The sequence below is a fragment of the Gallus gallus genome, chromosome 1 (assembly GCF_016699485.2).
Source record: "Gallus gallus isolate bGalGal1 chromosome 1, bGalGal1.mat.broiler.GRCg7b, whole genome shotgun sequence".
NCBI lineage: Eukaryota > Metazoa > Chordata > Aves > Galliformes > Phasianidae > Gallus > Gallus gallus.
In genome coordinates this window covers 47056785-47079321 of record NC_052532.1, presented here as the reverse complement: position 1 = coordinate 47079321, position 22537 = coordinate 47056785, and the positions used below count along the sequence as shown (strand labels likewise).

General features: G+C 35.9%; 1 protein-coding gene across 10 annotated transcripts in view; it reads left to right on the top strand.

The window, feature by feature from the left end:
- The window catches only part of ANKS1B (ankyrin repeat and sterile alpha motif domain containing 1B), a 412583-nt gene that overhangs the window by 134820 nt on the left and 255226 nt on the right, over window positions 1-22537 (top strand). For 9 of the 10 annotated variants that reach the window (XM_040696043.2, XM_025148302.3, XM_015284725.4 and 6 more), the window contains exons 11-12: window positions 9371-9507; window positions 20377-20557. In XM_040696043.2, the coding sequence (XP_040551977.1) occupies window positions 9371-9507; window positions 20377-20557 (318 nt within the window). The remainder of the gene's footprint in view (window positions 1-9370; window positions 9508-20376; window positions 20558-22537) is intronic. The other variant, NM_001252062.3, reaches the window with a different exon arrangement.

The window sequence follows — 22537 nt, the reverse complement described above, 5'->3', positions numbered from 1 at the left end:
AGAAGACTGAAGATTCCTATTATGTATCATTATCTGGGGGTACGAGGATATTTTGTTTTACAAGACTACTGTTTTTTTAGTGAATGGTTGAAATAAATAAAAATATCTTGGCACCTGTACCCATGCCCTGTGGTTTCCACTGAACTTCCAGAAACAAGACTACATGCTGAGAAAAAACAAATATGGACATCTTTTAAATATCTTTCGTAAGCCTTGCGGCATTTCACTCTGAACCTTTTAAACATGTGAGAGCAGCCAACAACAACAGAATTTCAGAAAAAAAAGTGTATGACCACTGTGTAGCATTGTTTTTGAATGCTCAATTAGACATCAACAGCTTGCAGAGGCAGTCTCAAAAGATTACTCAGGAAATGGTGGAAGTCACCCATCATCTCTCATTAGCATTTAATGAGAGATATTTTTCCAGACAGTTGCCTGGTATTACAAGAGTTATAGAAGCTTGAAGCAGTTCCAAAATCTATTTGTGCAGGTGGGTGATTAGAGGAAATAAGAAGTTGACGATAGTCATACCCAGCTCTTGTGGATGATACAGAAACAACTAAACAGACTCCCTATTGCCAGTGGAATGCACTTCACTGCTAATTAATTTTAAACACTATCCTGAAATAGCTGCCACATCCAAGATTGGACCTGTTATAGCTTCAAGTGCTTTCAACAAGACAGTTGCAGATATGTATTTACAATCCTGCTCAAAACAATGGTTATTCAGGTCTAAGTGTTCAGGAAACAAAACAAATTCAAAAGAGCAAATTCAAACAGCTTAGTCCAACTGTTCTCTGTATGCATCCAGTTTAGCTACCTACTGTCTCTATTGTTCCTTATTTCATTTGCTCTTTTGAAATTTATTCTGTAATGTTCATTCCATGAAATCCTGAAATACATGCTTGTCCTTATCTGTAATTCATAGATTTGTCCCATACTAAATAGTTATCTAGGAGCAAATTGCTTTGGGGCTGTAATCAAGTTAGAACAATTTTAAAGTTAAATACTATACTATTGGAAATTACCTAGTTCCTCAAATGGGGGACTTCAGAACATAAATTTGTTCTTCTGATAAAATAGTAGATTTTCTAAGTTTTTTCCAGGTTTTCTCCTGGAACTGCAGCCTGGCTTAATTTACTTCATTACAATTCCTGTGAATCTTTGCAGTAGGTCTGGATCTTGCAGGAGACATTACATTTTTATCTCATGTCATCCAAGAAATATTATACATGGCAGCTCTGTATCAAATAGGGGGATTCCTACTATCATGACTTATTCTTCTCAGTTTTCAGTCTGTGTTATTTTCTTGCTGCTTCTTGCTGTGAGCTCCTGCCTTATATATGTACTTCTGGTGGAACCCAGCAGCCCAGATTGTCCCACAAGAATGAGCAGAGCCTAAGTAGTGCTGACTAAATGCAGAATGTTTAGATATATTGTTTTAGGACTGGCACTGAAATCTGTCTATGGGCATGTTCTAGGGTAATGGGCCAGCTCTCCTTGCTGTCCCTTAGAGTGAGTTAGCTGAGTTTTAATGAGCCCTTTGTAAAGACTCAGTAAGAACACTGGGCCCAAATTCTATTTAATCCCACAGAATGGGGTGCATGTGATTCTTGAAGTGCACCTGGGTTTCTCTCTTTCTGTTAGAGGAAGTTTAGCAACAGTAGGAAAGTTTCCCCGAGGCATAGTCTGGGCAAATTTCCTAGTCTTCTCCTCAGTATGTTCCTGTATTCCTGATAAAGCTTCCCTATCTTTGATTATTGCTGGAAAGAGAAAATACTGCTTTGTCTGTCACTGCAGTGAGTTTGTAACTGACCAGTGTTCTTTCATTCTGGTTATGATTTTTTTTTAATAACTCAATAATTCCCACTTGGAAGAGATCCCATTATTGAAGAACACTAAAACCTTTCTCTTATATCCATAACAGGGACTGATATTGATGGATTCTCAACCAGTCGATGAACTGGTGGCTATTACCTCTGCAAGGAGACACTAAAATTTGGCTACCGGTGACTGATCATACACAAACAGAACCATTTCCCATTTATCTCCTTCTATAATCTTCCAAGATTTCTTTTGAATTTATGACTAATTTCTGTCTGAGAGAGATGATTTATTGGTTTCTTTTCAGAGTTTTATGCGTCCATACAACACATTTGGTGTTTAGAAGACCTATAACTTGTACAGACAAAGGCATTCCAACAGTTTCCTACTGAATGTTTCCTAAAGACAGATTAAAGATTGTAGACATTACTGAATTTCATAAATGGTTTTCTAGTGGTTTTCTGATAGGCCAGCAAATTGAATCTGCTGCAGCAGATCAAACTTAGATCTGTCCTGAGATCACACTAAAAAGCATTTTGATCCCGTACAACATCAAGCCATTTGGAGCACAAAGCTTTTTGCTTTATCCCAATGCTAGACTATCTAGAACAGGTGTGGGGTATTGGCACATCTTCACTTTTGTAGCAGTATATGGAATCATCTAAACTAGGTAGTGCTTGGGGAATGAAAGGAAGTTATTTACTAGCAATGTACATAGTTTCAGTGTATCAATTAGCCTTTGAGGTTGTTGTCATCTGATACCTGTGGCAGTGCATCTATCTTCATGTGTGCATGTGCACATTCATTTTCCACCTCCTTCTTTCTCCTGGAGTTCTAGTGTAAAAATTTATCCAGGTCCTGAGTGTTATATTCTAGAGCTATAAGATATCATAATGATTAAGTTTTGCATGTTATTTTGTTTGTGCCTAGTATTATATCTTCAGGAATTTTAGAATTTAGTATGTATATATGTATATACATCGTTAGATGTGTAGCATATCTTGTAGCTCTAGATTCTTCAGTGACAGTGGAAGACTACTGATTAAATGTGTGTTCCATTGTGAAGATTCATTTCTCAGTGGAAATCTAATTATAACCATATTTCTGGAATATGGGAGTTGTTCTAGTTGGTACTGGTATATTGGTATCTGCCTAATAGATAATATGGAACAGTTTTTCCTCACAGTGCCTTGATAGTGGGGTGGAATTTTAGATGAAACAGTTACGTTGAACTGTGGTGGTATGGTCTATTCCTATCCATAAAGGCATTTTTTGTGTTTAACGTACCATGTGACAGAAGTCAATTATCCACTAACTGACTACTGATATCATACAACACAGTAAAAGGCAAAGTTCCCAGCGCATGCTTTCTTGACAGTTTCAGTTAAACCGATAATATCTTTGTGATTTTGTCTAACACCTTAATAGTGATAATGATAACCCATAATGATCATTGAGACTGACTCCTGGCTCCACACAGGACCACTCCAAAATCAGGCTACATGGCTGAAAGCACTGTCCAGCTGCTTTTTGATCTCTGGCAAGCTTATTGTCGTGACCACTTTCCTGGGGAGGCTGTTCCAGTGCCTGACCCCCATCTTGGTGAAGAACCTTTTCCTGATATCCAGCCTGAACCTCCATTGTCGCAGCTTCAGAGTTTGTTCTTACAGCATACTAAAAGATGATAATAGGAACTACTTGCATTCACCTCTTTTGTCGACCTTTTTTTGTTGACCATTATCCAGTAAACTTCAGGAAAAAAGAAAAAAAACAAAAAACTTTCAGTAATCTTTTACCATAATGCTACAAACAAATTAACTCATTTGTATGAGGACTTTCAGGAAAAAAAAAATGGTTACAATTAGTAGGAGTATGGAGTTGGGATTCATCACGTGCAGTTCTGGTTGTTGATTCAGTTGTCAATACATAACTGTTCACTGACATTTGAAATGCTTTTGGATGACCTGAGCTGATTCTATTGAAATTCCATTGTTAACTTTGCAGTGGCAATTGAATCTTGCCTTACTTGCATACAAAATAAGTGCATGAGGTAGCTTTCTAGACTTTAGAGCTAAAGCATGCTTTCTCAGTGTTATCAATGAAATTTTCCTTGTTTCTTGTTTCCGTGTTCCTCTGGCCCAATATTTCTTCATTATCATTTATCTATATATGGAATATATCCAAAATTCTAATCTGCATTAAATGGTTTTCATTGATCTAAGGGGGAATTTTACTGAATTGTAGCTGTATTTAGAGAAATCACATCATGTGAATCTAAATATCTAATCTCTAATTTTCTAATCAGAAACTGAACAGTTTCTGTTTGGCTCAGAGCTTTGAGAAAGAAATTACTGCCATTTCTTTGGAAAGCACTTTAGTTACCAATATATGAGCTCAGAAATTTGACATTAGGCCCTGAATTTCCTTTTCAAAAATCAGACTTACTAAATAGACAGGTATAACACAGTACATAATGAACTTTTCATTGTATTCAGAAATTCTTTTACTCAGACTGCATTGCAAATGAATCACTGAGTATTTGTAATGGCAACAACAGCAGACCAACTTTTATTTCAATGAAAAGACTGGTTATGATGTTAATTCTTTTGTAATATCTTTTGTATTAGATATGATGATAATGAACCTTCACAATTAAAAATATTGTTATGAACAAGACTAATTACATAGTTGCTCCAGAAGTAATGCCTCCAATTTATGTCTATGGAAACTACAACAGGTAGAGTACAGTAGCACTATTTAATAGAACAAATTTTCAGCTACAGAATGCTATTTTTCAGCATAGCTACCACCATTAGCTATGCATTTATGCCAGTTATGCCAGTGATAAACATGAGCACGCATGCTTCACTTGTAAAAATCTGCACCAGCAGAGGTGACAGACTGTTTCACAGCTGCTTTTATGTTGACATTGCAAGGAAAATGTTGTCCATGCAGTCTTTCATCAACTCAAAAAGATGAAAGTCAGAAGGCCCCAAATCCAGACTCTACCCACTGAGAGATGTGTCTTGAACTTCTTCAATGAGGAATTCATGTGTTGCCATTCATGGACTGCCATTTTGACTCTGGCTCATAATGGTGACACCATGTCTCATGACTCATAATGATGCAACCCAGGAAACTGTCACCTTCAGCCTCGTATTGGTTCACTTGGTCCTGACAAACTTGTATATGGTGCTCTTTCTGTTCTTGTGAGCATTTGTGTGAACCACCTGACACAAACTTTGTCATATTCCAACATTGCCACCATCATTTCCAATGCTTTGAAGTCGATATTCAGCTCTGTACGCAATTCCATTGTCCTAATCCACAGATTCAGTCACATGAGCTGATTGAGACGCTCCTCATTTTGTGGTGTGACAGATGTGCATGGGCATCCAGAACATGGCTTATCTTTCATGTCACCATCCCCACTGCTGAATCACACTACCCACCTACTCACTGTGCTTACATTCACTGTTTCATCTCCAGAAACATTCAGCAAGCACTGATGAATGTCAGTGGGTGCAATTTTTTCCTCATGGAGGAATTTAATGACACACCTTTGCTTCATATGCACTTCCTTATCAGATGCCATTTTGTCAGACTGCCCCTCTGCTGCCATCTGTCACACAGCAACAAAATGTAATGGGATATTGGTGGGAAGGTTCATCCTCTACTGCTGTACCACAAACATCTGTGCTGACATCATGGGTCAATAGAATTAAATAGAAGGTGTTATCTTTCAATCAGTCCTTGTACACATAGAACAAAAAGTGTCTTTTTTCAGAATTTTATTAGATATGTCAGTGTGATGAAAAAGAGATTTTGTGAGGTGTTTCGCTTGCTGCTTCCTTCCTTCCTTGTAACCTTCATAAACAGATGCTGTAAAAAATAAACATATCCCATAGCAAGTGATTTAAAAACTTTTATATTTTTAAATTTCAAAAAGCCAATTACATAACATTTTTCATTTTCATTGCTCTGAATTTTCTTTTTTAGCTTCTTTTTTCAAAGAATATATAAAATATCTGTTGGTGAAATATGGAATAACAGAAGTAGACCAGTAAAAACCTGATCTGAACTTCTGGATTTGGTGGAGTTAGTTTAACATTCATATTTTTGTGTAAATGAAATCAATCCACCTGTATATAATTAGAGGATGTATCTCTAATTGAAGTAATATCAGTGTACCTTGAATGTAAGAAGATTATTTTAAATAATGGCAGGAACAATGTGATGTTCAACTTCCAAGCAATTATGTAATCAATTGTCATCTTTTGATGCGTAAGGAAAAGATTAGTGAGAAAAGAATAGAGACGCTGTACCTCTTTTCTATGGAGCATGAGTGTGACCACTGCTGTATATATCTAGCTACCTGTTCTGTAAATACTTCATTAACTGGGAGAAGTAGTGAACTAAGTCTTGTTAAGTATTAAGGTTTGAGATGTGGAAACCTGTCTAATCCTATGAGAAGTCTAAGAATAACCATTTTTTCAGTATATCCATGAGATGTTGGTAAATTTGATTATGACTGCACAGTAATACTTTCTGTCCGAAATTATTTTCGTTCTTTTGAACACAGGAAAAATAAAATGGTGTATTTTCCTTTCCCTACTTTTTAATATTTTTTAAAACCATTTTTTTAAATCAGAATTGGCTCCAGTAACATCATCCCTGTGTCAGTTTGTCATGTATGATGGAGGCAGGAAGGAATATTATTAGAACATACTGCACTTCAGTAATTTCAGCTGCCAGATGATCCCTGGAACCTGTTGTTACCTGACTTGTACAGTAACATTTCTTCACTTACTGTAACTTGAGGCTGAAACTAGAAGAGAATGACAGCTCCATCAGCATTTTGGCCCAGTCTATAGCACCTGTCAGAATCTCAGTACAGTAGCTAATCTTCCTTTGGTAAATGTGGTAGGTAAATTCTTTATGTGATGAAAGGATGCACTGAAATTTCCACTGATACAATTATGGTTACCTAAAGGAAAAAAAAAATTAGTTTTCTCACCAGTAATAAAAGAAAAAAATATATGAAAACACTATTATGTTGTTTAATTACAAAAGATAATATATTTCAGTTTATTCTTAATGAAGTGGTGAGTACTGTATGTGTAACAGGAAAAATTCCCTAAATTGACTGCAGTAGCTAATTTGATGGTGATGTTCTCTGCCTGATGAAACAGGCGTAGGTAGTAAATCATTATCGGTTGCCTAATGGGAAGATCCTACTGTGAAAATAAACAGCTGTCCACAATAAAGAAATTGTTTACAAGAAGCCATTACATGTCAAATGCTTTATTCCCTTGAGGGAGGACTGAAGGCATGAAATATTGAGCAGTTGAATTTTTTTTTGGGGGGGGGGATATTTACTTTAAAGAAAAAGATTGTGCTTTTTTTGTTAAGCCTTTTTTTTTCTTTCTTTTTTTAAGATTCTAAAAGCCTGGTCCTTTTTTATACTACCACTTTATTTCCCTAGGAAGGAAAGACTGTAACTACTCTTTTCTGTGAGTGTGGAATATTATGTATATTTATGCATACACCGTAGCTGAAATACTTCTTTCTCAGCTTTATCTAGAGAGACATATAGCAGCCCTGTCTCCCTGCATGAACATCTTCCAATAAATCTTCATTCCAACAATTTCACTTCCAGTCAGTTCCGTGCTTCTGAGGTAGGACTGCAGTAGGACCAGCCTTTAGTGACATGTCATTGAACAGGATCAAGAAGCAGCTTCAGATCCCTGTGGACAAAATCAAAATCTTGTTCATACAAGACCTCTGTTACCTCTGCTGCATATTTAAAGAGCAAGTAAACAAAAGCTGAAGCGACTATTGTCAAGGGCTTAAAACAGATTGAAAAGGTGCGCAAAAAAACTATTCGTCACCATCAATATCAATCTGTTCTTGTAACTATCTGGCCTTTGAAAGAAACATCCTCAAAACACTTCCCCCAGCTGCAAGACTGCCTGATTTCACTGTAAAGGCTTTCAGGTGCTAAATTGCTAAAGGTCAGCTGTGCTTAAGCATAGGCATATGGGCTTCACAGTGGAAGAGCAGTGACTGAAACCCACGGGCAGCTAAAATACCAGGAAGGTTTTATTCTCTATAGGTTCAGAATTAATCTATGGTTTGTCAGAATCAATCTTTCTGTTTGTTTTTCACAACAGTAATAAATAACTAACTACAGTAAGTATACTTAGCCAGACTCACATAGAATATTTATTCCTCTAGAAGTTATTTCTTGGCTTCTTAGATGACGCTTGTATCACTGTGTGTCTTGGCAGTACCATCATCTGTTGTTTGGTGTCTCCTAGTACTCCTATTTAACATTCATCCTCACTATGAGAAAGGCCTTGTTGGGGTGTCTTCTCATCAAATCCTTATAAAAAATTCTCTAGTTCATGGCACTGGATCTACTTCTGTTTGTTACAATTTTGTCTATTTTTGTTGTGGATTTGCCCACAAAGTGAAAGGATGGGTTGACAATCATCTGAACTGCAAATAAATAGGCTTTCATTGTGAAATCTCAGATATGAGATTTGAATGTAATCGATGTAATGTAGAACTGCAGATGTGGTAGCATATTGAGATTACATGTCTTTGTGAACCAGAAAGAAAAGTACTCAGTAAACTCGCAAGCTCATAAATACCACCATGACCATGCACTCTCAGTGGAAAAATTCCAGAACATGAACTAAGCCGTAACTTCAATTATACAGTTCTAAAAGCATGAAATAACGTGAAGCTTTTCACCTCCTGCTAAGTCATTCTGGTGCTTGGTTACCATCACAGCTGGGAAGTTATGTCTGTGCTCTGAAATGTTTTTCACTAACTTTACATCGTTCTAACTGTATGTAAGAATGACATTCTCAGTCGCTTTAATGGCCCTTCACTGTGCTGCAAAGTGATAACAGCATCACAAAATATTTCTGAACATCTGCTCTGCATGTATCTGCATGTATGTAGATATTTCCAAGCCAGGTGTAGGTTATCTGGATGAGATCCTGCTAGGAAGTCAGACTGTAGTATGCAGCTCTCAGAAGGAGGTGGATTTCATCTGAGAAGCTGAGCATGTTTCTGTATAACTAATCCTCTCTAATCGGTTGTGTTCCTCATGGTGATCAGGAAAGTTGTGACTGATGGCTGTTGGCATGCTCCAAGTCAAGTATGTGTTTCTATAATTTGTTGAATTGTGTCTTACATGTTGGAATTACCAGGATGAGATATGAATTGCATCAAAAAGTCTGTTTTCAAGGATACTTGATAGCACTTGGATTCACAATTAGTAATTCAGAGTAACGAATGTAAAATATTTATGGAGGGTTTTGTATGCTGTATCCTGGCTTAACATGGAACAAATTTATGTACTGAAAAAATAAAAAGAGATATACAGTACATTCCTTACCAAACACATTTATACTTCAGTAGTTTTTGGAAGTTGAAATAGTGTTTTGAGTAACACTTTGTTTTAAAAGTAATTTTTTATTTTAAAATGTATAAAGTATTGGTAAGTTCACATACATTCTATTTTTGTTCACAGATAATGCACCTCAGGTAGCAATTACTGCACCAGGATCTGGTAGCCATAGAAACAGCTCTACAGGCCCAACACCAGACTGCTCTCCTCCATCACCAGACACTGCTCTTAAAAACATAGTAAAAGTTATACGTCCTCAGGTAGGTGATCATCATAAGCATCCTCTTAGTTGTATTTTTCATTATAAAAGCAGGATATGATGCACATATTCTAGGAAGATGTTGTCACTAAATGCATATTCATAGATCAAAGATAGATAAGCAGAATACAAAATATTTCTGTACTTAGGATGCTGTTTTGATAACAGGAGAATTGAAATATTTTATGAATGAGCTCAGCAGTGTAAATGTCTATTAGTAAATTATTCTTATAGCATTAGCCAATTAAATCTTTATGTAATATTCTCTATTTTTATGTACTGTTGGTTTTCTTCCAAGGTTATGTTCTGTTTTCTCAGTATTATCGCCACATTACCTTTTCAGGTTTTCTTCTCTATTTACATGATCCCATATATTTTATACATTCTTGAGTTTACCTGCCTTCTTATGTTGTATTATTTCTCAACTTTCATGCGTCATAACTATAAACATTTTGATGTATTGGTAAACAATGTCCTTTAGCACACTGATATGCCACCTTGTAGCTCTTTAAGGAGTACAGCATTTTAAGAAAAGCAGGTCAAAGGGGCATTTGGAGCAGAAGAGTGGTGACATTTTTGTAGTGTGTGGTCCCTAGTGTGATCATACTATAACAAAATTCTCCCTACTGCACCGTGATAGCATTTTGTTTTGTGCTAAGGTAAAAGAGAAGCTGTCCATTTGTCTTAATTTGGAAGTTTTAACATTTCTCGAGCAAATCTTGGGCCTCATCTATGAGCTGTCTTTGAAATTAGTAGAACTTAGAACTGGATTCAGTAGTATGGTAGTAACCTGCATGGAAGAGTTTATTTTAGAATCACAAGCTCATATAACAGCATAGGTCAGTCAGAATAGATCTCAGGGTACCCTAATTAGTTACCCTAAATAAAAAGATCTGCCAAATTGAGCTCTGACAACTAGCCACCAAGTTGTGAAACCTTATTGGTGTGAATCTTTAAAAAAAAATTAACTTCTACTCCTCCTACTCATTTCTGTGTTCAAAAGCATCTTCATTGCTGATCTGATGTTTGCTGCTGGGCCATTTTTATACTAGTGGATCCAGGCTTTGCCTGATGGGTATATTGCTGCAATTTATGTGAGAAGCAAGCTGATGGATATGTGGTATTTTGATAAAAATTATGTAGAATTGATTGCTTTGGTACTGCACAAGTATACATGTTACAGTGGTGGAGGTGAAACTTCTTTTCAGTGCTCATTGGAGCAAAAAGTCCAGAAAATAAAAAGTAATTGCTATGTGTACCTGCCATTCCTCTCTGAGGAGTCATTAGCTTCCTGTGGCTGACAATGTCAATGCACAATACTTCTAACCACTGATTGGTGCAGACTGTTCCTCTGTGGCACTGAAGTAGTTTGGGTTCCACATCCTGGTTTAAATCTAGATTGCAGTGGGTCTAAAATAACAGCTTCATCTTCTTTTCTCCTTTTATAGTTATTTCTAATTTTGTTTGTTCCCATAGTCTCCCTGTCCCTCCCACCCTACATCAGTACAGTACTAAAATCCCTCCTTTCCTCTAAGCTGTTTTTTATAGTAGGTGGCAAGCAAACAGAAAGGTATTGGAATAGTATTGGAACAAGATGTTGTGTGATAGCTTATTGAAAATAGTAATTAAAAAGCTGTTTCCATCATGATATTACCAACAGATGGACCCAGAACACTGAATGGTGATGTTCTCCTGTTAGTTAACTCTGAATGGATTCAGCAGATTCTGGGGAGCTATGTCCAAATTTAAATCCTACCATTTACTGACTCCCAGTATTGTCATCACTCTGCAGAACAAAAACTAGCTGTGCAGTGTCTATGCTCAGAACTTTACCACACTCGCTAATCTCTCTATCTTGTGGGCCTATTACCTGTGCAGAAAACAACAGTTGAAAGACACGTGTAGGCTGGTGCTTAGTGTAAGCTGTAAATCTGTATGTTTATATGCATAGAAGTTGAATGCACTACAGTGTTCAAATGCCAGTATGTTTCATATTTCTCTGTGTGTGTTTTCTGGTCATTTCTTCAGTGTTCTGAGTGTTCTCCCTCCACTCCCTTTCCCTCCCTTCTCCTCCTCTCCTCTCCCCTCCCCTCCCCTTTTCTTTCACCTAATCTCATACCCAAATACATCAACCTCAAGAATTTAGACAAAGAAGTGGTAGATATTTGCAATGTGATGTTTGCAAACCATTAATGTAAATTCAGCTAGAGTATTTCATTCCTTTATTCCTTGCAAAACAATGCCTTTTGCATTGTTTTACATGGGAGGCTCTTTGCAGGTTAATGTAATGGGTTTCTACTCTTGACTGACCTCTCACCACTCATGTGAAGCTAATGAACCATGATATACAATATACACAATCACTAGTTATCTGTTGTCTGCCAGAATCCTTACACATTTCTAGCAAAATAAACAGATTTTAAATAGGTGCAAAACAAGGATAATATGCATTTACAAAACAGCTGTCAGTCCTTTCTCCTCACTCATTTTTCTCATGCACTCAGCACAGGAAAGTGATAATGACTTGGCCAATGAAAGGCAGACTGGGATACTAGCAACAGCTAGCTTTGCACTGGGCAGGCTTTGGTAGCTTGTATGAAACTGCCAGAGGAGGTTTGTCCTTCAACTTTTATTCTTATTTTCATTTAGAGACTCACAGTTGTTTTTTTTTCATAGAGGGTTGTACAGATAATATTACCCCCCATGAGAAAGAACACCATGTTAACTACTCTCTGTGGTATGTGTAAGCAGCTGCAGAAAGGACCGAGGATTTCTGCCTCCCAGCAGTCTAGTGAGGGCAGATAGGTGACAGAGAGCAGAAAAATATAAACCTGGCAAGCTGGAGCTTGGAGGCAGTGGTATGGGCCATGTTTTTCCCCTGCTTTCTTTGGCCAGGCATGAAAGAGGATGTGCCAGATCATATGGTGGCAGTGTACGTAAAAGTTTCCGCACATGATGGATTGTGAATATGTTCACATGTATATGCATTTAGCACAGTGGCCTCCCCTCTCTCCTCTTCCAGAAATTCACAGACCAAACACAGCTTTTTTTCCTAAGAGTCTGTCTCTTATGCCAGTGCTGTTCATCCCTGAGTCGGTGGCCACTTGTCATAAAACTTCTCACCTTTTAAATTCTTCATTTTTTAAATTTGATCTAGCACCTGCATATACTCCTGAATTTCTAAGGTTTTCTTCAAATGACTAAATGTGTGTACAGCTTTTTATGCCTAAATGTGGACTGTACGGAATTTACGTACCTGGATTTTATCTATTGTAAATTATTATTTTCCCCATTTCATGTGAACTTCCTGAGGGTGTTGTTTCAGAAATGTAAAGAGGGCTTCTGGTGGAAAGACAAAGGAATTTCATCATCTCACTCTTGCTAAGATCTGCAGTGATTGATACAAATTCTTTTTCTTTTATTTTTCCTGGTGGTTTGATGTGCTATCTTTACATTAGTTGTCTGAGAGTTAGGGTTTTGTAGGTTATAACTCCATACCTCCAAACTAAAACCACTCCTGTGTACATGATATCATGAAATTCAGACTATTTTTGAAAAGTACTGAATATTCCCAAACCCATTAAAATCAGAATGTATTCTGTGTTCCATAGATTGCAAGTCTGGATTTTTTTCCTGCATTATGTAGAGTTTTCAAGGCTGTGTAGATCCAGTAGGTCTGAAAGCACTTTAAGGTAGTTGATATCAGTCAATAAGGTTAACTCTAGATATGCAGATATTTTAAAAAATTCTCTCTGTTTACTTTTGTTTATAGACCTTTGAAATATCTATGCGAATCTACTGCAAACAATTTGATATCTTCTCATTCTAATGGTGTTGAAATGAGTGGACAAAGAAACAAATAGATAAATAATGCTCCCAAGCAGTCTTAAAAATGTGTAGAAAACAAAGAAGGAAGAGAGATACTGTCAGTGCCATTAAGATGTGGTTAGTAATTCATGTATTCATGACTGAAGATAGGACAGACATGATGAACTTATTTTATCTCATGATACTGAGTACCAAGTTTAAAAAACAAAAAACAAAAACAAAAACATGGTTGGAATTACCTCACAGGATGAATTTTCCTTTCTTTTCTATTTCACTATAGAATTCGTGGGTAGAAGATGTATAGCTCCATAAGAGGATATTTTCAAAAAATTTCCTTAGAGCATAATGGATAATTTGTGACTACTTAGTAACAACTTTAACCAAAATCTTATTAAAGAGATGCATTGCAAAATACCTCCTTCGACATGTGACTATAAAACACAATTCTATTTAGATTATTTTAATTAGAGCTGAGCTTATATGAAAACATAAACATAACTACCCAATACAGAGTACTAATGAAAATAGCAAGTAGTGTATGTGAGTACATTAAATCACTGTTCAACAATGTACTAAAGCACAAGACTAAATTAAGGCACAAGAATACTCTTTATTGTAAGGAATATTATTCTTTTAACATATCCCTTCAACATGCATCCATTATCTTGGTTGAAGCTGGCTCTGTACCTGGAAGAATTATCTTGGTTCAGTTTCCTGATTCAGTGTAAATAGAAATGATACAGAATAACTGGACATTTTTCATATCTGAATTTGTAATGTTCCAAGTTGGTGAAACACTGAGTATAAAGATAGTTTGAATACTGAATGGTAGATACGTACTTTGAAGTTAGTGAATTAAGTAGTGTCAGAGAAGGTCTCCAAACTCTTGAAAGCAAGTAATCTATACTGTTAAATTCTAAACATAGTATTTGTACAGCTATGGTTGTGTATAATTCTCTCTCTTGGGCCGAGTTTGAAATTTCAGTGGGTGAAGATCCACTCCCAGTAGGCAGTTTTACTTTGAAGAATGTGCTCTGAAAGTTTGTTCTCATAGTCATGTGCAAACTAATCTCTACCAATTGCCCTTCTCTAGTAAATAAAATGTTTGGAGAAGGTAATGCATTCAAAACCTCAAAGCTTAAAGCCTTATTCATAGCTCTGTGATAGGTACCAACCAGATTCATAGCATTTTCCTTTGTTTTGTTATAGCACTGGGTAGTTTTGAGCACCTTAGTTACTGAATAATCTTCTATCATCATCAGAAAATAGACCGCATTTTCACACATGCATGCTTTCTGTAGCATGCAACCTAAAAAGCCGCCATCACCTTGACCCTCTGAAAACTCTAATATGCAAATGTAGTGACATAAGCAATTTTCATAGCCTCTAGGTCAAAATGGGATATTGCTAACAGCTGAAAACTGGGTTTTTTGTTTTGTTTTGTTCTTTAAGAAAAGAATACAGCATCCATTTTCCAACTGTTTAAGTGAAAATAACATATTTTCTTATCTTTGAAAGCTAGAAAGTTTTTATAGCTGAGGAATAAGACATTCCTATTATTTATCACATTTATTTTTCACAATTTGGAGCTCATTTCAAGAAATGTTCTCCCAGAATAGGAATAATGGAGTATCTTCAAAGTTTTGTCACATCTGTCAAAGAAGGAAATCACTGCAAGGGTGTTGTGGTTTTTATTGTTAGAACGGATGCATCTCACAATGCATGGCTGCAATGTGTTTGCAATTAAATTAAATGTAGAAACCAAGGTAAATGGGAACTGGGAAAAGAACCATTCTTCCCCTTATTCATTCCTAGTCTCATTGGTCATCTGAGATAAGACCAGAGGTGGAAGGTGGAAGGGGACAGCAACTGCTTGCCTTCACTAATAAGCTCCAGTGGAAAACATCTAAAGGAGGAGCTAATATAGCATGCCCAGGGCAGATCAGAAACACAGGAATAGAAGGCACTGTACTTCTATGTTATCAAATCATATCAAATGACTTTCTAACCACAGGCTAGAGAAAAGAGCTGCATGCTTGTGCCATCCTTGAGCGTGTCACTGACAATGAGATGATCAAGGTATGCTGACCGTGAGATCATTGTGAAGTATGCACTTATTGCTCATGCTGGATGGAAAAGGTATTATTCCTGAATCTGAAAATCAATCTAACAGTTTTCTAGCACTTTCATAATGCTATTAAAAATTAACTTAGTTTCAAACTGCCTTGTGCTATTGGTAGAGAATTTACAACAATAAGAATCAAAAAAAGCACAACAACAGCAGTGAAACAACTTTTTTTTTATTATTATTCTCATGGTTTTATAAGCTCCCTGTTGTGGCTGCTTGGGATGTATTTGTTGCCAGTCACTATATAATTTCTGCATTCTGCTGCTAGACTAAATTAAAATTTGGAGAAATAAAAGCAACAATGTCAAGATAAGTGTTGAAACTGCCTATATTTCATTTCAATTGTAGTTGGAATTAAGATGAAATTTTATGAAATTAAGTAATAGAAGACTAGATTACCTTGTTTAAAAGGCAGTGCATCTTCAGCTTACTTAACATGGTATTTTGAGGCTTGACAGAATAATTGATTCTGGAGCCTAGTTCAGTGCAGTCTTTCACTTCTAGGTTACATAAATTAATCAAATCCAGATCCATTGTAATTTCCAGATTTTACACTTTCAAGGTACTTGATCATCTTATTTCAGATCCTCTAAACCAAGTAACTTTTGGCAGCATCCGTCAGTGAATGAATCAGTCCTGCCGATTTCTGCAGATCAGAACTGAAGTACTGAAGGCAGAAAAAAGTGAAGAAGCCAATCTTTTCATGGGCTTTTAACAAGAAAAAATTAATATTATGAGATTTAATTAAGTATATGTGAAACCTTTACAGACATAGAAGCAGAGATTGGAAAGATATGGATTTGAAGTGTGGACTGTTCAATGGATAAAGAACTGTTTATATGTTCATGGTCAGAGGCTTGTGGTCAATGGCTGTATGTCTGGGTGAAAGCTCCTAACAAGTGGTTTCTCACAGCAGTCCATCTTGGGACTTGTACTCCTTAACATCTTTATAAGACATCTAGACTGTGGGATTGAGTGCACTCTCAGCAAGTTTGCTGATGACACCAAGCTGAATGGTGCAGTTGATACAACATAAGGAAGGGATGTCATCCAAAAGGGCTGACAACCAAAAGGGCTGACATCCAAAAGGAGGGATGTCATCCAAAAGGGAAAGCTTGATAAATGGGTCCATGTGAACCTAAGAGGGTTCAGCAAGGCCAAGTGCAAGGTATTGCCCTTTGGTCAGAGCAATCCCAGATATGTGCACAGGCTGGGAGAAAAATTCATTGAGAGCAGCTGTGTGGAAAAGGACTTCTGGTGGATGAAAAGATTGACAGTACTTAAAAGGAGCTTACAATCAAGAGGGAGACTGACTTTTTACACAGCCTGATAGTGATAGGACAAAGGGGGATAGTTTTAAAATAAAAGAGAGGAGGCTAAGATTAGATATAAGGAGGAAATGAGAGTGTGGAAAGAAAATAGTATCTGAATTAAAGAAGGAAGGTGGAGAAAGGAAGATTTCTGAGGGGTTACTGTGTTGATCAAAGAATGAGATAAATGGAGCCATCTGGGCAGGTACCAAAGTTAGAGATTCATGTGACTACATGGCCATACTAACATAGTGCTATGTATATGACATGAGCCTGTTGGAAAGGGCTTTAGCCTCTTACTTTGTTTAGTAAAGTTTTTCCATGCTAGCTAGAATTTGAGAATGTGGATTCAGTTTTCTGTTCTATCATACATTCTCTGCATGGTATAAACCAATTGAAACCAATTTTTACATTATGTAGGGCAGATGAAATTTAGCAGGAACAGTGCAGAATTTCCTCAGGCTTTTTGGTTCACAGTGATTTAATGAGTTGCACATCTGTCATTTGGGAGAGTTCTGTACCCTGTTTCAGCATCTGTAAAATGGGTCTACTAATTCTACCATAGTGCAGAGGGGTATTATGAGAAATAATTATGTGAAGACCGTGATGGAGCTCTGTATGCAAATTCTTGATAAGAGAAGGTGGAGTTGCGAGCTTGTATTGTAGAGTACTTTAAAGTTTGAGAAATGTCCTTTTCCTAAATGTTTTGAGAAATAGTTGAATGATCCTTTGCATCTTCACAATGGTAACTTCACAGAATTTGCATGCAGCTTCCTACTTTTACAATTAGTAGAAGGGTAAATCAGTATGTATATTTTGATGCCTTTCGTGTTTTGCAGTGTTCAAAGTGGTATCTCCCATTGATTATGTTCACTACTGACTGAACATGAAAATATTCTCATTGGACCTGATTTCAAAGTTAAATTCTTTTGTTGCAGTGTTTTCCAGTATTTTTATTGATATATTTTTGCTTTTGTATTGACAATGTCTTTGTCGGGGTGACTTGATATGCTTTTTAGACTTATCTAGTGGTTTCTATGTCTGTATTAGGACAATACCGACAAAAATACAGACAGTACAGCCCGAAATAATATAGGAAGTATTTTATATCACCCAGGTCAGCAGATGGTTGCATGTTAACTTGAAGAAATAGGAAACATATTTCTAGTTTCCATAATTATCTTTGAAAATTGCTGTAGACTTATTTTATATCACTAACCCATGTCTCCAGAGAAAATTGTGGCTATTTATTGATGGATATGAGTTATGAGCATTTGAATACTAAACTGAGCTGTAAAGCAAGCTTCAGAACAGTTTTTTTTTTTCCCTGGAGACTTACACAGGTGTTCTTGTTGGAGATTTTAAAGATGTTTTAATCATGTAATACTACAGTAAGGTGCAGTGAAACACCTGATCAGCCATAAGCTAGTGGAAAGATATAGAATGCAACAGATGTTACAATTTTGGTGCTGAGAAAGGGGCAGTGTTTGGAAAGCTGACTAGAAAAAGACCTGAGCAGTTGTTTGTGCAGCTGCTTGGGAAAACTGAGCTGGACCACCACTCTGTATAGCACTGTCTTTGTTAAAGAAAGAACAGGTTCTTGCACATCACGTTAATGGAGGTGACACCTTTTCAACTCCAAAACTGAATTTCCGCAAAACCACAGATGCCATTGCTCAGGAAAGGGCAAGCAAAAGTTTTCTGAATGATCACGGATCTTTTAGCTTTTAGAATTAATTAGGTCACTGATGTATTTGTTGTCAAGCAAGTGTGCAGTTAAGGTTTAATTAATACATATGAATATTTTTGGACTGATCTGAGAGTTATTTTGGCATAGGTCCTAAACAATGACTTTTAACCAGATTGTTTGTTATTGGAATCTATCCCTGTCCACTGAACTCTCTCATGAAATTACTAGCCCTTGGAGTCAATTTTTTGAAGAAAAAGCTATTTTTAATTATTAAAGAATGTAAATCCCTTCAATAGATGATAGATGAGATCCTGATGAATGCCCAAATTTACCCTTTGCAATTTTTCATCACTTTTAACAGGACATAGTTAATTTGCTTGGTGCCCAGCACACCTTTAGCCAACAATATTATACAAATCTGTTTTTTTCTTGTCTGATATTCTAATAGGAAGTGTAAATTTTTAGTGAAAATAGTCTAGTTCTGTATTTGTAAAATAAGCATTCCAGGTCTCATAACCTAAAAATGAAGTGTACTACAAACAACACTGAAAATTGCTCCACTGTATTATACTATATTTTAATAGATGGTTCTAAGTAAGGAATGGTGATCAGCATCATGATCTGAGGAAGACTGCTCCTAGGACGATAATTTAGTCTTGACACTAATAAATAGCTAATTCTTGACCTTTACAAATATTCTGACCTATTAAATCTAGCATGTTAAAAACTAGAAGAGTTAAAGCTCCCTTTACTCTTTTTGTCTATTTATTTGTTTCCAGTTCTAGGTATCTTGGGCAGCAGTTCCCAAGATATTTTTCACTGTCGTGCAGGGTAAAATATATGTAGACATATATTCCATGTAGCTTGGAATGCAGGACTATTTTGGGGAAGGCATTTAATGTTTCAGGTCATTGAACCTAAAAGAGCAAGGAGCATCATGAGGTTAGAATATTTTGTATGTGAAGCCAGAACAGTGCTGCAGATTAGCAACAGACTATTTAGCAAATCATCAGTGGTCTGCGGCTTATAGTCTGTAACTTAGAGCACTAAGGTTATATCTATATTAATAAGTAGTGCAGTGCAATGGGAGCAGATCTGTGGAGTGAATAATTTATTGCTGACCTGATGCTCCAACTGAATATCTTTCATGGGTTTTAGTTCAGACTAGCTTTAGCATGGTCTTTTCGCCAAAAGGCCATAGGAAAATGGAGCACCTTTTACTAAAATCTTGGGTGTACCTTATGGCATAGTTCCAGCCTGAGTTTGTTGTACTCAGAAACTGTTCTGGAACATGTAGTAAAGCCAGTTCAGAGGTTTGCTTCAAACGTATATGCTTGATATGAACTAGTAAAGATACATTTCATGAAATTTCATTAAGAAAGTTTGATTCTCCTGTATGTTTTGTTAGCTAGTATTTTTCTACTAATCTTTCAGGCATTTCAGTCTTTGAATACGTCAGGCAACCCTTCATAAAATGAGTAAATAGTAGAGGGTTCCTTTTGAGTGATGAGTGCCAGGTATTATTTTGGAAATGTCTTTATACAACTGTAAGTAGACTAATTGTTTTGCAAGGTGTATCCAGTAATGCAGCTGGTGAGGAGCTCCCTTTCTTAGCAAACGATGATTGCAGTTATTGTATGCCAGGTTGCAAAACCTTATTTTATTTTGAATTTAATTGATTAGAATTAAAATATGCTATGAAACATTAATCCAAATTTTGGAAAGTAATTATCTCTAAATCACCACAGCCTTTCATATGAACTTACTGTTACAGGTACAGCCTTTGGGCCAAATAAAAGTTATAAAAAGAGAGCAACCCTACGTAAATTTATTAAATTAAATTAACATTAAATTAATAAAAATAATGCATAAAGTCTGTATTTTTTTACTCCAGATTTCTTTTTTTTCTTGTAGCCCAAGCAGCGCACATCAATAGTATCTTCTCTGGAATTTCACCGAACAAATCACAGCCATGACTATTTTGAAATCAACTCATCCATTGCTTCTCCAAGTTTTATTTCTACTCCTGCAATCAGTCCAGCTAACTATTCCTTTGGATCTCTGGAAGACAGTGCTGAAGAGAGAGAACTTCCAGGTATTTAAAGTTTACTTTGTGTATCATCAGAGGTTTATAAAATGGTGGATCTGTGGGTTTAAGCTGGAATTGCTTTGTCTTCGGTAGCAGAATACATTCATTATGAATACACAGAATTATTCCTTAAGTTTTTATGTTGCTCAGAAAAGGAGTTTCATCTAACATGACTGATAATATAAAAATATATTTTTTGCTGTGCATTGGATTTTGAATTAACCCAAGTTTATCTTGCAGCAATGCAAAGAACTGAGGTAATATCTGTTTGAAAATTACACTGATTCAGGTACACATCTATTTTCATCATTGTGTGGTCAGCATATTCTAATATGAATTTAAATTGGAAAAGTGAAACAGAAATCATGATACAGCCATCGATTAAGACAGAGAAACAAAGATTTCTAAGTAGCTTGACACTGTTTCTGCAGTAGTAATGGGATTAATCATTGCAGAACTTAAATATCTTTACTCTGATGGTATGAGTTGCGTAGAGTGATAATGTGATTAGAACTATGAGAATTTGATCAATATAGTGAGATTTACATAATGAAAACATTTTGGAAAGCCTTTAAATCATTTCCTTACCATAGAACAAAACTTCAGGAACAAGCATCAATAAAGCATTCATTTAGCTACTTCTGTCCCTTCAAGTTTCATACGCAAGTTGCTTTATTTAGATTAAATCTGTAGCAGAAAACTACAGTGTTTGGGAATGCTTGTGCATTGAAACAAAAGTCTTTTGCAGCTAGTTTACATGACCTGCAGATAAAGTTATTTCTTTTAAAGGGATGCTGTACTTAAGGTATGAATAAAAGTAGATCACTAAAATAAAATAAAATAAATGTAAATACATTCAGTACAAACTGATAGGCTTGTTACTCAGGCTATACGTAGGCTTCTGACAATTGGTCTTCAAATGAGGTGAATCCTGTACGTTCCTGGTTGATAGAGTTGAAAATTCTGAAAGTGGAGAATTTGTTGCTTTTAAATGTCATAAAAATTAAATTTCATAGTTAAAGAAAAAGAATACTTTATAATGAAAGGTTCGTTTTGAAATAAGCTAAGAATGTGAAATCCAATCTGTTATGATGATGAAAGAGTTAAAAGTTAGAAAGTATTTGTAGTTTTTTCCTCAAACTGTTTGAGACATTATCTTTCAAAGTAAAATAATGCACCTATTTTAATAGTAATAGCAAGACTTTTCAAGCCTAAATGGAAATAATTAATTTAATTGGTATCTAGGCTCATTTGGTTCTGTCTTTTTCAGGCTATGATGTTATTTCTGCTTGAAATTTTCTTCAGTAATCATAATTTTATTTGAATGATACTAAATATGTCCTGATGTATAAAAACAAAATTAAGAAGATAGAAAGAAAATACACTGCAGTCAGATAAGGAACTTTTCCAGATTTTTGCTGTTGCACAGTTCTATTTCAGTTCTTCGTAATATCTGGATTTGTTTTCATTTTGTCTCATATGGTTTTGTTTACAATGGATCACACTTAGTAACTTCTAATCACTGTGTTTCATTTGGTCTGATACTGGAATTATCTCATGCTTATTAGAACTGTAAGTTTCTAATTTGTGAATGATTCGATTTATGGATTGAGTAGAAGCTGATTTTCCTCTTGTGTTTCTCTCTAGAATATTAAGGAAAAAAAAAGGGGGGGAATATGACTGGTTCTGAAATTCTGGGTATCTTTTATAAGTTTTTCCCAAGTACAATTTGCTATAAGTAAATGATATAACTTACCATAAGTAAATGAAATAATTATAGTAAGAGTTTACCCCCAGTCCCCCATCCACAGACTGTTTATAGCCTGGAATTATTTAATATATAGTATCACAGATCTGACACAATCTTAGTCTGAATGAAAAGACTGAAGTTTTATTTTGCTGATTATTAAAGTCCTTTCATCTCCTTAAGTGATAAATAATGCTGTATTTCTGCAAGAGGCAGAGGATGTGCATGTGTAAAGAGAA